The 14,628-nt window shown below is 24.5% G+C and overlaps 1 protein-coding gene across 1 annotated transcript in view; it reads right to left on the bottom strand.

The window, feature by feature from the left end:
- LOAG_07532 (hypothetical protein) overlaps window positions 1-9,266 on the bottom strand; it is a gene marked incomplete at both ends in the record, with an annotated part of 10,538 nt that extends 1,272 nt beyond the window's left edge. The window contains 18 exons of the mRNA XM_020447460.1: window positions 282-448; window positions 859-960; window positions 1,273-1,473; window positions 2,874-3,053; window positions 3,342-3,431; window positions 3,734-3,835; window positions 4,237-4,437; window positions 4,675-4,832; window positions 5,060-5,183; window positions 5,497-5,598; window positions 5,861-5,958; window positions 6,181-6,283; window positions 6,456-6,625; window positions 7,089-7,215; window positions 7,992-8,087; window positions 8,491-8,588; window positions 8,837-8,906; window positions 9,120-9,266. Of these exons, the coding sequence (XP_020302310.1) occupies window positions 282-448; window positions 859-960; window positions 1,273-1,473; window positions 2,874-3,053; window positions 3,342-3,431; window positions 3,734-3,835; window positions 4,237-4,437; window positions 4,675-4,832; window positions 5,060-5,183; window positions 5,497-5,598; window positions 5,861-5,958; window positions 6,181-6,283; window positions 6,456-6,625; window positions 7,089-7,215; window positions 7,992-8,087; window positions 8,491-8,588; window positions 8,837-8,906; window positions 9,120-9,266 (2,336 nt within the window). The remainder of the gene's footprint in view (window positions 1-281; window positions 449-858; window positions 961-1,272; window positions 1,474-2,873; window positions 3,054-3,341; window positions 3,432-3,733; window positions 3,836-4,236; window positions 4,438-4,674; window positions 4,833-5,059; window positions 5,184-5,496; window positions 5,599-5,860; window positions 5,959-6,180; window positions 6,284-6,455; window positions 6,626-7,088; window positions 7,216-7,991; window positions 8,088-8,490; window positions 8,589-8,836; window positions 8,907-9,119) is intronic.
- Window positions 9,267-14,628: the final 5,362 nt, after the last annotated feature.

The raw sequence follows: 14,628 nt of genomic DNA, 5'->3' as shown, positions 1-14,628 counted from the left end.
AATAATAATAATAATAATAATAATAATAATAATAATAATAATAATAATAATAATAATAATAATAATAATAATAATAATAATAATAATAATAATAATAATAATAATAATAATAATAATAATAATATGGAGACAATTAACAATTAGTTTTCAAGAAGTAGAAAATTCAATTAAATGACTGATATCATTAACTGTAATTTGGGATATTTGTTGACCAATATTTTTGTTTAATTAATAATATTTAAAGAAGGCAGAAAAAAAATGGAAAGAAGTAAGAAACAAACCTGATGGCAGATGCTGAATCACTACTCATTGAATCAATAAATGGTATAGATTGTTCAGAAATAAAATTCTCTGAGATAAGAACATTCTCATCGTTATCATCAGTCTCTTTTAGTAAGTCCAAATTAATCACACTGTTAAGACCATAATGATGTGGTGTATAACCTTCCTAAAATTCTTCAAAAAAAAAAAAAAAAAATTTAATGAAAGCAACTTACATATAATTATAATTATGATAATGGAAATTATAATAATAATAAATATTATTGTTATTACTATTGTCATTATCCTTATCAATTATTATTATTACTATTACTACTATTATCATCACTATTATTACCACTATTGGTATCACTATTACTACCACCATTGTTATCACTATAATAATTATTATTATTATCATTAACATTATAATTGTGACAATAATAATAATAATTATTATCACGCTAATACTAATACGCTATTGTTCTTTTTATTAATTCTAACTAATTTTTTGTCCACTTTTTTTTAAAATTCTTTAGATCCTTTTCTTTCTTCCAAGTAATATTTTAAAAAAGAAAAACGAACTAAAATAATTACATCATCCAATGCCTTTGAATCAGCTCCAGCTTTAATCAAAATTTTCATGTAATGTCCACCATCACGAGTAGCCGCTGCATAATGCATTGCTGTACGCCTATTCTTAAGGATTGGAAATTGTTTGTGGTTCATTACTCAATAACTTAATTTCAAATATTTCAACCTTGAAAAATTATCTTATTTTATGTTTTATTATTTCGACATGCAATAAATTAATTTTAAATATTTTAATCCAAAAAAACTACTTCATTATATGTATATTTGCAACAAATACATTCCAAAAATTGTTTGACAAAAAGTTAACTCAAAATGCAATAATTGAATTTGAAAAACTTCCCGAATTTTTAAATTGAAGATATCAAAAATTTCCCAACTTTTTAAAATAAAATATTTTGATTCAAACAAATAACTTACATAATCAGAAGCATTTAATGCAGATGGAAAATTTGATACAATGTGACGAATTATTTCCGTTTGTTCATAAATGATTGCAGTATGAAGTGGCGTTTGGCCAAATTGATTTCGAGCTATTGCCAACTTTTTTGAACTAATTAATTCCTTGACATGTTTTAGGTCACCTTTCTTGATTGTTTTATGAATTTCATCAATTTCGTCCTAAAAGTTTTTGCCTGTTTTACAAATTACATTAAGTTCCATTATTACCTATTTCATACTAAAATGATGAGATAGTTGTTGCCACTTACAAATAAAAGATTTATCATAAGGCGGTAATATAATAACTTTTCCATTACTATTCAAAATCTTTGAATTATTGTCATTTTTCAAATTTAACACCATTTGTCTGAGCCATTATTTCGAACATGCATGGAATTTTGGAGTTTCGCTCAAATTAAATAGCAAATTAATTATCGGTAAACAACACCATATATTTTAATATACCATTCCTATCAATAAATATTGGCTCTAAAAACGAACCTATTTAATTTAAAATATTTCACTTATTTTGCATAACACAGATAAACAACGATTAATCAATTCAAAATTGATATTAATTGCTAGCTAAATTTCATATTCAAAAAGAGTCTAAATATATTAATTTTTATATTTCAAACTAAAAACTCTTGACACTCATTTGAAGCGTGATTAGTTGATAAAAAAATTTCGAAAAAGCTTAAAGTTATGCAATTGCATAATTAATTGGTTATTGTTATATTAACAGTAATTGTTATCGTTGTTGTTGTTGCTATTACTAGTGAAATAAAACAATAATGAATGTTTGGCTAATTGTCTGTTCTATTCGTTTTTCATTTATTCGTGAAAAGAATTCAAACAAATTGTAGAAATAAGAAAAAGATAAAGAACAAAAATATGAAGAATTTTCCTGAAAAAAAAAAACTTTTCACTTGAAAAAAATGGAAGAAGGAAAGAGTTGACCTTGTAATTGGCATGGATGGCACACTTCAATGAAGAAAAGAATAACGTTTGAATAAAAATAAATAAAAAGGAAGCAATTTCTATTAAACAGAAGCAACTATTGATGTTACTGAAATCAGAACCGGAAGAAAAAGGAACAATACGGAGACATTATAATAACTTTTACTTCTTCAAGGTTAACGTTTCCGGTAATTCAAGAGAAGAGGAAAGAAAGATAGTATGTGAATATAAATTTATTTATGTACATATATATGATTATTCATAGGAATTGATTATTCAAAACGTTGTGTAGTGTAATTGGAATATATGAAGTAATCATGATATTAGTAACTTTGAGAAAGAAAAATAGCATTTATATATATATAAGAATTTATTATTTGAAATGGAAGCAATACATATTGTTTTAAAATTTAATTGAGATGTATCATGTAATTCGGATACAATAATTTTTTTCTTCAACATAAGAGAAAAGAAGGAAAAAAGGGATTTATTTATATGTGTATATAAGAGTAATTATGGAAATTTATTACTTAAAATATATAATCCGATTGGAACATAAAAAATAATTATAGTAATATTTAAATTAATAATAATAAATATGTTAATAAAGCAAATGTTACCAGATAATTATTCAAATGATCAAGGAAAAGGTTTGAGTTTGAATTATTTGTTGTGTGACCAAAAAGTAAATCACCACATCCTGAAAGTACCAGTTGCTCCAACTTATTGATATTACCATCCTGAAGCCATTGACGAATGTTTGTTTGCAAACAGGATGATGTCATGCGATTACGAATGATCTATAAAAAAATAATAAATATTCCATGTTAAATATATATTTGATCAAATAAAAAAATAAATAAATTAAATAAAGTAATTTGAGAAAATGTTGACAGTGTATGTTTGAATCAATATGTCACCAAGGAAATAAAAATTTATTGTAATTAAAACAAAAAATATAAATTTCATTTCAATCTTTTTTTTTTGAAATGAGTTAGAAACGAAGAAAAGCGGAATAAATTGAAAAATAAACTTTCTACTCAACAATTAAATTTTACGCTTTGATTGAAATTCAACGAATTAATTACTTCATCTAGAACGACTTCTCTATCTATGTTGATTGCTTTAAAATCAATTTCTTCAGGATTTTTAAGATAATAACTTGGTTGTTGACCATTCTGAAATTTATTATTATAACTTTTTTTTCTCATGTAAAACGAGAGATTGTTGAATGAAATTTTTAAAAATTATGAAAATAAGAAATGAAAATATTAATCAATTTCTAGTGGAAATTAGAATGAAATTATTGGTCATGCTATTATCAAAAAAACAATTTGCATGGATTTATCGCACGCAAGAGGAATCAATACTGAATTAAATTACTTTTTCAAATTAATTTTCCAATTTGATTTTACAATATTTGGCAAAGGCTAGATTTAATTAGCTGAATTTTGATTTAAACTTAAAAATTTTAACTTACACAATCGCAAATTTTTGAATCAGCTCCAACATTACGCATTTTTTTATACATGTAACCACCATCGGATAAAGCTGCTGCATAATGAAGTGGTGTTCGTTTATTCTAATGTAAATACGAAACAAGAATATTTAGTAATATGATATAAATAATTAAATACGCTATTAAATCAAAAACAATCGCATATGATATTAAGTAATTAAGTACATTTTTGAAATATAGAATAAAGTGATATACTGATCGATAGATGGTGAAATAAAAATAAAAAATCTGATAAAGGAATAAAAAAGATTGGACATCTTAAAACAATAACTACTTTGTAAGATGATAAATCATTGTATTAGCTTCGCAATAATGCATAATTTAAGTAATGATAGCATTAGTTAAGCTTTAATTGAATGGCTAAACTTTAATCCACTACTACCTCTTTTATTTATTTATTTTTGATTTAAAAATGTAAAATTTGAAAAAAAATTATCAAAATAATTTTATAAAGCAATTGGTACCGCATCCATTGCATTCGTTACTTGTGGATAATTTTTAATTAAAAATTTAACAATTTCAATTTGACCCAAAATGATCGCTTTATGCAATGGTGTTAAATGTCGTGCGTCACGACAAAATGCCATCTTTTTCCGATCTATTAATACTTTAATTGTTTGTAAGTTATCCGTTTCAATAGCTTTATGAATTGCATCAATTTTGTTCTGAAATATTAATGAAAATAATAACATAATTACCTCAACAATTAATTGCCGAATACAATTTGTGTTATAAATCAGATCAAACATTATTTTAATCAATTCGTTCATTCCCTTTTTGAATCATTTTTTAATCATAAAAAAATATTCTTTAGATTTAAATAGTTTTTTTTTTGGATACATTTTCTATTCGTCGCATTTTTCTTCAATGTATTGTTTAATCTTGATACTAATAAAACTAACCTGATATTGTGGTAATGCATTCAGGAAATGACGAACATCCGGATCATCAATTTCATACGTTCGACCGGATAATAAATCGGAGTAGCCATTTAGTACTAGATTATCTAATTTCCTCAAATTGCTAGTATGAATCCATTCAGAAATGTTGTCGTCAAAATCTATTTACAGGGTAAAATTATTGCGTAAACAGTAATTATTTGTGGAAAATAATTAAGATGTATAAAAATGCAAGCAATTGTTTTGTTTGTTCAATCATACTTAAATAATTAAATTATTTATTCGTGAAATAAGTTTTATTTGCAAAATAAATGATTACTATTATTTGCAAATTACGAGCAGAGTAGATTGTTTGTTTTTCTTAATGGTATTCAAATGATTAATTAACCTTGCAAAAGTGGTCCACTCATTTGACCACTAATAAGCTCATCCATCTGATCATTATCTTTAATCATTATTTTAATATCCAATTGATTCGCATTGTTTTGATAATAAAGTGGTGCATGGCCAAACTGTAATTATAAATTTATTATCACTTATTCAAATTCAAATTGTTAAAAAGATCTAATATTTTTCTACATTTTACAAAACTGCTTTAATTTGTTAATTAAGAAACTAACAATTAATGTTATTGTCATTTCAAACTTTTAAACTTACATGTCAATTTCAAAAATATAGCAAAAAAACATTAAATAATTTATTTTGATAGTGTATGAGTAAAATATAACTAACTAATATATAGCATGTGAGATGAAATTTTGAACGATTTATACTAAACGATGATTTAAAATTAAATTAATTTTGTAATTAAAATGAATTGAATACCTTATCTTCAATAAAAGCATCAGCGCCAGCTTTTTGTAGCATTTTTACCATAATTTTACTAGCTTGATTTGCGAAAGCATAATGTAATGCAGTTCGACCAGTCTTAAATTTTTTTAGATTTATTAAGACTTTTCACAATTAGAACATTCAGAAATAATTATTCAAAAATTTACATTTTTAATAATTTTTTATTTTGAAAGGTTTAATACAATTTTGAGAGAATATGATAAAATGATGAATTAATATTTGGAAATAATTTAAATCACATAGCATAATGAAAGAATATTAGCCTTGTTTAAAATAAACGTTTACTTTTCAAAAATTAATTTATAAATTTTAAACTAATGAAATTAAAAATAATTACATGATTGGTAGCATTAACACAGGATGGATATTTTGCTAACAAATAACGAACTACATTTGTTTGTCCATGCAATACAGCTATATGCAAAGGTGTCATACCTAAAAATTATAAATTATAAAATTAAAAATAATCACTATTTTGGTTATTTTATTATATTTGTATATTAGTTGTTTTATTATTTTCTTAAAAGTGAAATGATTAAATTATAGGTATATAATTGTAAATAATGTATAAATGTCTTTACAACATTAAGTATTTAAATAAATATTAAATACGAAATCAAATATTTATCTGATTAACACCAATGACGCAAGCATTACCATATCTATCGCGTGCAACAGAAAATTTCTCAACATCAATTAATGCTATCAGTTGTCCAATATCACCTTCTTCTGCTGCTTTATGAGTCATATCAATTTTATTCTGAAATGTTTTAAAATTTGCAACGAACAAAAATTTTGTCATTCAAAAATCTTTTAGCAAAAGCCAAAAAAAACTTCGAAAATTTCGAAATTTTATTAAAGTACCATTTTCGATAGAAATATATATAAATGGAAAAATTAAACTGAATGCATATCATTCATTGGGTGATTACTTGATATTTGAATAATTCTTTGAGAAATTGACTCATGGCAATATCATTTGAAGTTTTATCAGCTAATAAATAACCGCGACCGTCAAAAAAAATTTTCTCCAATTGTTGGACATTGCCATTTTCAAGCCATCGAATTATATCATTCTCAGTTGGAGCATCGGAAATAAGTACTTATTAAAAGTTATGTGAAAGATTTTGGTAATGATATAAAATCAATCAACTATGCCCATGATTGAGCGATTTAAACAAAATTTTTTAATTTGTTTTTAATTGAAATTAAATTGTCATCGTTACACTGTCATCATTTGTAAGTATAATTTTTTGATCAGTTTGGCATAATTGATTGATTTAAATAAAAAATGTGTTGTCATTATTTCTTATTCACTTCGTAATTATTAAAAATTTAAGTGAGAAAAATTCGTTTGATTTTTTTTCTTATCAAAAACAAATAAACTTCCATTAAGCGAATGTCGTTTAATAGTCAAATATTTGAAATTCATTTCGAATACAAAAAAAAAAAATAGAATAAATAGAAAATGCATTGCTATTATTCTTTATTCATTTTGTAATTGCTAAGAATTTAACTAAAATTAATTAATTGATTAGAACGAAGTTCGAGCAATTTTTTTTTACCTGGATCAAATAGATTTTCACTAAGCGAATAACGTTTGAAAGTTAAATCATCACTCATTGGTGATAACAATGGTGATGGTATTACAGCATCAGAATTTTCACGATATTGTGCAGCTGTTATACCAATCTCAAAATTTCATCAAAATTTTAGACTAAAAATTTAATTAGAAGCATTTATTTCACAATAAAAACTGCTCAAAAAAGTTTTGTAATTTTAATCATTTAAATTAAGAACGAATAAAAATATTTTAAATAAATGAAAACAGATTTGAAAGCATTTGGTATTTATGCAAATGAAGGAACACTATACTAAGGTTGGAAATTGAATGATTTTATTAAAATTATCATCATTTAAAGAAGTGAAAAAGAAATACTTTTAGCAAACAAATATTTCCTGAAACTTACAATTCAAAATGTAAAATATTTAAATATGAATATTCAATATATTAATTAAAATACAAAAACATTAATGTGATAATCAGTTTATCATGTAATCACTCACAATTTTATCACACATACTTAATTTGAAGCATTAGTTCGTGTAAATTATCATACCATTGTAATAATCAAATTCTAAAAAATATCTACTATGGAAAATTGCAGAAAATATTTATGGAAAATTACAGAAAATACCTATTACGGAAAATTTCAGGAAATACCTATTATGGGAAATTTCAGGAAATACTTATTTCAGGAAATATCTACTATGAGTTTGTTTATTGTACGCCTATTTTACGTTGCTCACTTTTAATTCATTTGCCTAATTTTATTAACAATTGATAGAACAGTTGAACGGTTCGTAAAATAATTTATAATTAATCAAAATTTGCACGATTGTTATTGCACGTAAGCACTGCGTGTTTCATGTGACACGTCAATAAATATGAATAGACTTTAACATACCTTATCAGGAAGTGAACTATCTGCGCCACAATCAATCAACGTATCATAAATTGCATTCTTTTGAGTTGCTGCATAATGTATTGCTGCCCTACCATTCTGAAAAATCTTTAATTGATTACTTAATATTTTAATTACATGACCAAAAATTGGTTTTTCATTTTAAATTACAATATAATTCTGGAGATAATATCAGTAGGGCTATCTGATCAATTACAATGAAATCAAATCTATTCTATTAATTATTACACATAAAGCTTAGCTGCCTTTTTATAAATAACTAAAACTTTAGATGATATTAGTCATAAATAATTAAAATTTAGTTCCACAACAATAAGGATAAAATTACCTTGATTCAATAAATAACTAATTTTTGAGATCATTAACAAATTCTATTGGTAATTAACAATAAAATAAATACAAATTTAAGGGAAGTTTTTCTTTCAGATATTTGAAAATAATAGAAATTTGAATTAATGACATCATTTAGGACAAATAATACCGCATCTAAAATATCGATGCTTTTTGGAAAAACATTTGCGAGATAATTGACAATTTCATGGCGTTCATAACATACAGCAATGTGAATTAAACTTAAACCTAAAAATAATTAAATCTTTCTTTCTTGTAACTTTGAAAAAAATGATCGAATAAAAAAATTCTATCAAATTAAGAAAAAATAAAAGATTGAGATAAAAAGGAACATGATGGAATGAAATTTTTCAAAATAAAGTGCAGGTTTTCTCCATTTTTTTTTCCAATCAATATTTCCTTTTTAAATAAAAATTCAAAAAATAGCAAAAAAAAAAGGAAGATAACTCTGGCATTCCTTGCTTCCACCAAATCACTGTCAAGTAAATTTCGTAATTTTTTTAACTGATTTTCTTTAATAGCTGTTATTGCTGCATTTAAACGATTCTGAATGAAAAAATCAAATTATCATAAAATTATTCAGAATATCAAATTAAAAAAAAAGAAAATTAATGGAAGAAAAATTATTTCTTTCTAAGTTTATTTGATTCATTTGAAATAATTTCTAATCTTTTAAGTAGGAAAAAATTGAAATGAATGGAAATCTTCTCATCAAAGAATTAAAAAATATTAATCCGTTTTAGAGAAGATCAGGAAAACCTGCTGTTTCCGGAATCGTGTTATGTATTGTATCAAATGTTTGTTATCCAAATGTTTACCAATAATTTGGCTAACTCCTTGCAGTTTTCCAGTAATTTGTAAATCTTCTAATTCGGTGAATTTTTTTGCATCAAAATCTAAATTCATTATACGATATTCCAAGTCTCCCTGTTTTGTTTTAGTTTCATCTGAAATGCACAAAAATATCAAGTATTGTATTTGAATAATTATATGATATTTGCTATGCTTATATATTATTATATTTGAATAAGTAAGTATATGGCACTTGTCACGTTTATATATAAAATATTAAATTTAAATAATTCTATGACATTTGTTACATTTAACAATAGAAAAATTTTATGCATCTTTTTAAAATAAATTTGGGTACGTTAAAATAAGCAATAATGTAATTTGCATTGTTAATTATATTATTCTTTTTTTTTCTGGTAAAGTATTTAAATATCATATTGGTGCATATTTCACATAAGAATGTTGTTTACAATTTTCATTTTTTTTCTAAGTTTTTAATTTTTTAAAAATATTTCATCAGTTCTTTCTAATACTTCTCATAATAATAATACTTACTTATGTCAACATGTTTTCTTATTTTCATTTATAACATATAAGAAAAGAAAAATTCACTTTTTCAAAAAAAAGTCCCAAAGAAAAGATTATTTTAATTTCTTTTTTTGAATGAAATTTTTTTATATTCATGAAAATCCAATGCATTCACAGATATTGGTATCATTTTACTAATTACTCAACATATTATCATTGGAAGAGGGATAAAGGGAAATGGTAATATTATTCTAAAATAAAATTAACACAAACTTTTTGAATGTTTTTAACAACAAAAACAATACATAAACAAAAAGTAAGGTAAACGATGCTTTTGGTTAAGAAAAAATTTTAGTTCACTTATCAACTTTTAAATCATAAATATAAATTTTTAAATCTCAAAAAATTTTTTTATACCATAAATAAACAATATTCTACAGTCCCTTTTCATTTTATATTTTGCACTGAATTATTTAATCACAGTTAAGAAGTAAATATAAAAATTTGTGACAGTTTAAAAATCAAAATTTTTGTATAAAACTAAAAAATAAAAAATAGAATAGTTTTGAAACAAACACTGACCTGTAGCCATTGAAAAGTTCTTTATTGGAAGTTTTTTTTATCTAAAAATTAAAATGTTTTAACAAGAGTAGAGAAATTGTAATAAAATGATAATAACCGAGAAGCATCCTATTAAAACAAGCCCAAGTTGTCAACTACATTAGTGTAATACATAATCAAGAGATATATCTGAGAGAGAGGAAAAATGGAAAATGTTTAAATTAATTCTGTCATGTCATGATGATATCAAATAGTGAAAATGACATTTTTAATTTTATTCTAGCTACACTCCATTAATACTAATATCTAAAAAGCATCATGAATAAGGCATTGAAATTTCAGCGATGCTCTTAATATCAACCATTTTAGGATTCAATTTTTAATATTGAAAGATATTTTTCAAAAAAGGGAAGGCGGAGAACAGGATGACTCTTTTGCTTATGAAATTATAAAAAAAAGAAAAATGATTTTCCTTTACCTTTTAATTAACTTCTAATTGAAGGTGCTAGAAATGGAAATTCAATACTTGCTTTTTTCCCTCTCCTTTTTCTATAATATTTCATTGATAAACTGAAATTTAAGGCTTGAAATAAGCTAATTAAAGAGCTAAATGAGAAAAAGTAAGGAACAAAAATTGATGCTATGCAAAAATGATTTGTATTTAAGGCAAACAATCATAAGTTAATTAAACGTTAGCTGTGGATTATATGCAGAACATTGTGTGAAAATTTCAAATCATTTTAGCAATAGTATACGATGTGATGCAAAAATGATAAATTTTATTATGATATTTAATTATTTGAAAAAGGATAACATTCTTTTTTAAAAATTTAATTCGTATCAGAATTATCCAATCCTGCAAGCACAGATGCTTCTTTACTTCACTTGTATTGAAATAAATGTTTGTATAAAACAATTTGAAAATAATTAAATCTTATCAGTTTAGAGGACCAAAGATAACTCTAACAAATGCTACATTGTGAATATTCCATTTGATTGAAGCAAATTAAGTAATAATTGGTATTTTAAAAGTATAAACTAACAATAAAATGGAGGAATGAATGCTAAGATTTATTAGCCATTAAAGCAAATAAAAATGAAATTAAAAAAAAATAACAAACTATATTTTTCACGTTTTTCAATAAAATTCCATTTAGATATTTCCATTAATGAGAAATATTAATGAATAACTTCTTTGAAAATCTGCTAACTTAAAAAAGTGCTAATTCCCCCAGATGACAAGCAAATTGAAATCATGGATAGCATAACTAATGAATAGATAAGCAAAAATAATGCATTATAAACTTCATCCATCATATCTCTTTAATTACCAGCATTATAGCAATATCGTTTACTGTATTTTACATTGCACACTGTCACAACATTTGTCTACTGCATTTCACAAAATAAAATACTATGACATTTTTCTCGACAAAATGTTACATCCGATATTGGTATGACATCTGTCTACTGTCGCCGTTTGACATACAGAATCAAGTGACGATTTCACATCAGATATTTCTATTCATATTGGACAATTAACCAAATTTAATTTACTAAAATCAAAGAGACACTAATTACATTCGAATAACCTTTTACCATGACCTTTCACCTCTATGTATCCGGTTCTTTTCTTTCAAATAAAATTATTCGTTATGCAAGAAGCTGTTCATGGTTTAAGATAAATTACTGAAAAGATGTAGCTTCCTACACTACAAAACATTGCGGTAACTCTTCATTGATGTTTACCTTATGTATCCTACACGTTTTTCCGGATTACGTAAAAGTTTTGTAAGCTCGACTATACCAAACAAAATTTAAATATTTTATAACAAATTTTTCTGTTTAAACAATAAGAAATTATTGATTTCTTAATGTAAACCAATTGATGATTATTTTTCCTAATATTTCTGGAACTAATTTCAATATGTATATAAGTTTCATTAAAGCATCAAATCTATCTAAATTTCAATAATGTCATCAAATACACTGTGACATTTTGTTACTGTTCAATATATGTCTAAAGACCAATTAAACGAATGGTAATGTTGTCTCATTTTCAGCAAATGAAGTGATCAGTGCCGAAAGGTTGACAGATTAATATTTTTGAAATATTTCGAAGTGTGTAATGTATGGCTCAATCAATATGCCCCTATTTTTTCCATGCCTGAATGAGCTAAGTCATGCTGTTCTTTTACTTTGGAATGTCTGTTCACAAAATACTAATTGCCTAAGAAGTAAGGAGGACATGTGTCACATATGATGTACGTAATGAGCAATTATATTCGGTAAAGCGAATGATTAAAGGGATTGTATTACGAGAAGTCTTCAACCTATTCAATTGGTACGACATCACATTTGCATAAATGAAACGTAGATATCGAATGTGTACTTCAAATGGGCCATTCTTGCTAAGCAGAACTGGCAAAAATTTTTAAAACAGAAAATTTGTTTCTTATATTTTTTATATGGGAAGAAATTTTACTGAGTATTTTTAAATTTAAATAGCTTTTCAAGCTTATTCATCTCTCACCAAACTGTAGTAAGTTTAAAATTTGATGTTAGTAAGATTAATCAAGTTTATCATTTTATCGTTATATTCTTATCTGGCATACAATGCATGCATAATCACAAAAAAGATTGATGAAATTTTCAAAATACAACTGAGAATTGAAAGAGGGAGAGATAGAAGAATAAAACAGTAATGGTGAATGTAGAAGAATAAAGAGGAAAAAAGAACTAAATTAATTAATTCAAAAAAATAAACAGTAAATACATAACTAATTTGAAGTAAATTTTTCAGATTTTTGTTCGTACTTTGGTTTGTTTCTGATGATTAATTGTAGAAGAATGAAGTATGAAACCAAATGATGAACATAATGATAGTATAAATAGCATTGTTATCCATATCGAAATACTTTTTAAATGTTTCACTTCTAAACAAAATAATAGTAAATTAAGATTGTAATGAAAGAGAAGAAAAATAGTATTTGAGATATAATAGAATCATACATTTCATTTATTACCCACTTGTTCTTTAATTCCTTCTTTTTTTCAAGAAAGGAAATTTCGTTTCATTATTAAATATTATCTTATCTAAGGTTTTCCAATTAAGTATTACAAGAAATGATTAGCATAAAAATGATAATATGAAATAATCTGTATCTAGCTTATTGCGTCTTTTTGAAAATAATTCCAAAATATTTTAAAAAAGGAAGAAGTTAATAATTAACTTACCTGATATCGGATTGAAGTACGCTTTTATAATTTCATATAGTAATGTTCTTAATGTTACCGCTATGTTACCTGTCTAAATCATGATTAGATGTTATTATGTCATAAAATTCATTCCAGGCGAAATAATGGTTGGCAATTTCAAAGATCAATAACAATTTGTAAAATGATTTGCATCTAATTAATTAATCCTATTTAAATTATGCTTAACCAATTAAAAATTAAATATTTCAATTTTAACAGTGAAATAAACAATAAGTAATTAATTGTTAGAGAAACTTACAACAACAATAATATTAGACCAAATTAAAATTGATCTTTCGGTGATAGCAGCAAGGGAAAGAATAATTCCATTGATGCAAATTGTTGAAAGTAGAAAAGGATGTGAGTATTGTTCCATTCCATCAATGATATATTCAAATGTTATCAAGACTGATGAAAATATTATCATTATTGTACCCAAAATACATAACCATATCTGTGAAAAAATAAATTTTCTCATTCTCAGATCATATTTGTTTGAATTGATAATGATAAAATGTTATCATGCAAACATTTTAAATTATCATCCATTTGCTTATTATTTAATTAAATGCTTAGTGATTCTTATCATTAAAAACTATTTATTCGACAGTAAAAACCGTAAAATAACTCAAAAGAATTGTCATATTGTCATTATGCTTACATACACGCACGCACCGTTAGTATATAAAGTATTATAAGGAGTTACCTAATTATGTGACTATATTACTTTGTACATATATAAATACGTTGTAAAACATTTCAAAAAACAAAAAAGGAATATTTTGCATAAAATCAAAAAGGAATAGAAATAAAAGTAAACAAATTTCACGTTCACATGCCTTTATTGGTTTCCACATATGAATTGTAAATGATAGAATTTTATGCTAGAAATTGGTAATATTTCAAAAAACGAAGTTGTAACGATAATTTTCAATGGAAATTTTGCAAAAGTATTCTTCAGAGTAAATAGGAATTCTAAATGAAACATTCAAGACAACTTGTAAGCGATTGAACCGGATCACCAAATGATCAATCCGGAAAAATAACAAATTTCTGCAAATTTGTAGACATATGCAAATTACAAACAGCCCTTAATTTCGTTCAGTCAAAACCACAAAAATATCCCTTA

This window comes from Loa loa (assembly GCF_000183805.2).
Source record: "Loa loa unplaced genomic scaffold supercont3.67, whole genome shotgun sequence".
In the NCBI taxonomy this organism is placed as follows: Eukaryota; Metazoa; Nematoda; class Chromadorea; order Rhabditida; family Onchocercidae; genus Loa; species Loa loa.
The sequence above is the reverse complement of the archived record's forward strand: the minus strand, read 5'-3'. Positions and strand labels throughout refer to the sequence as shown.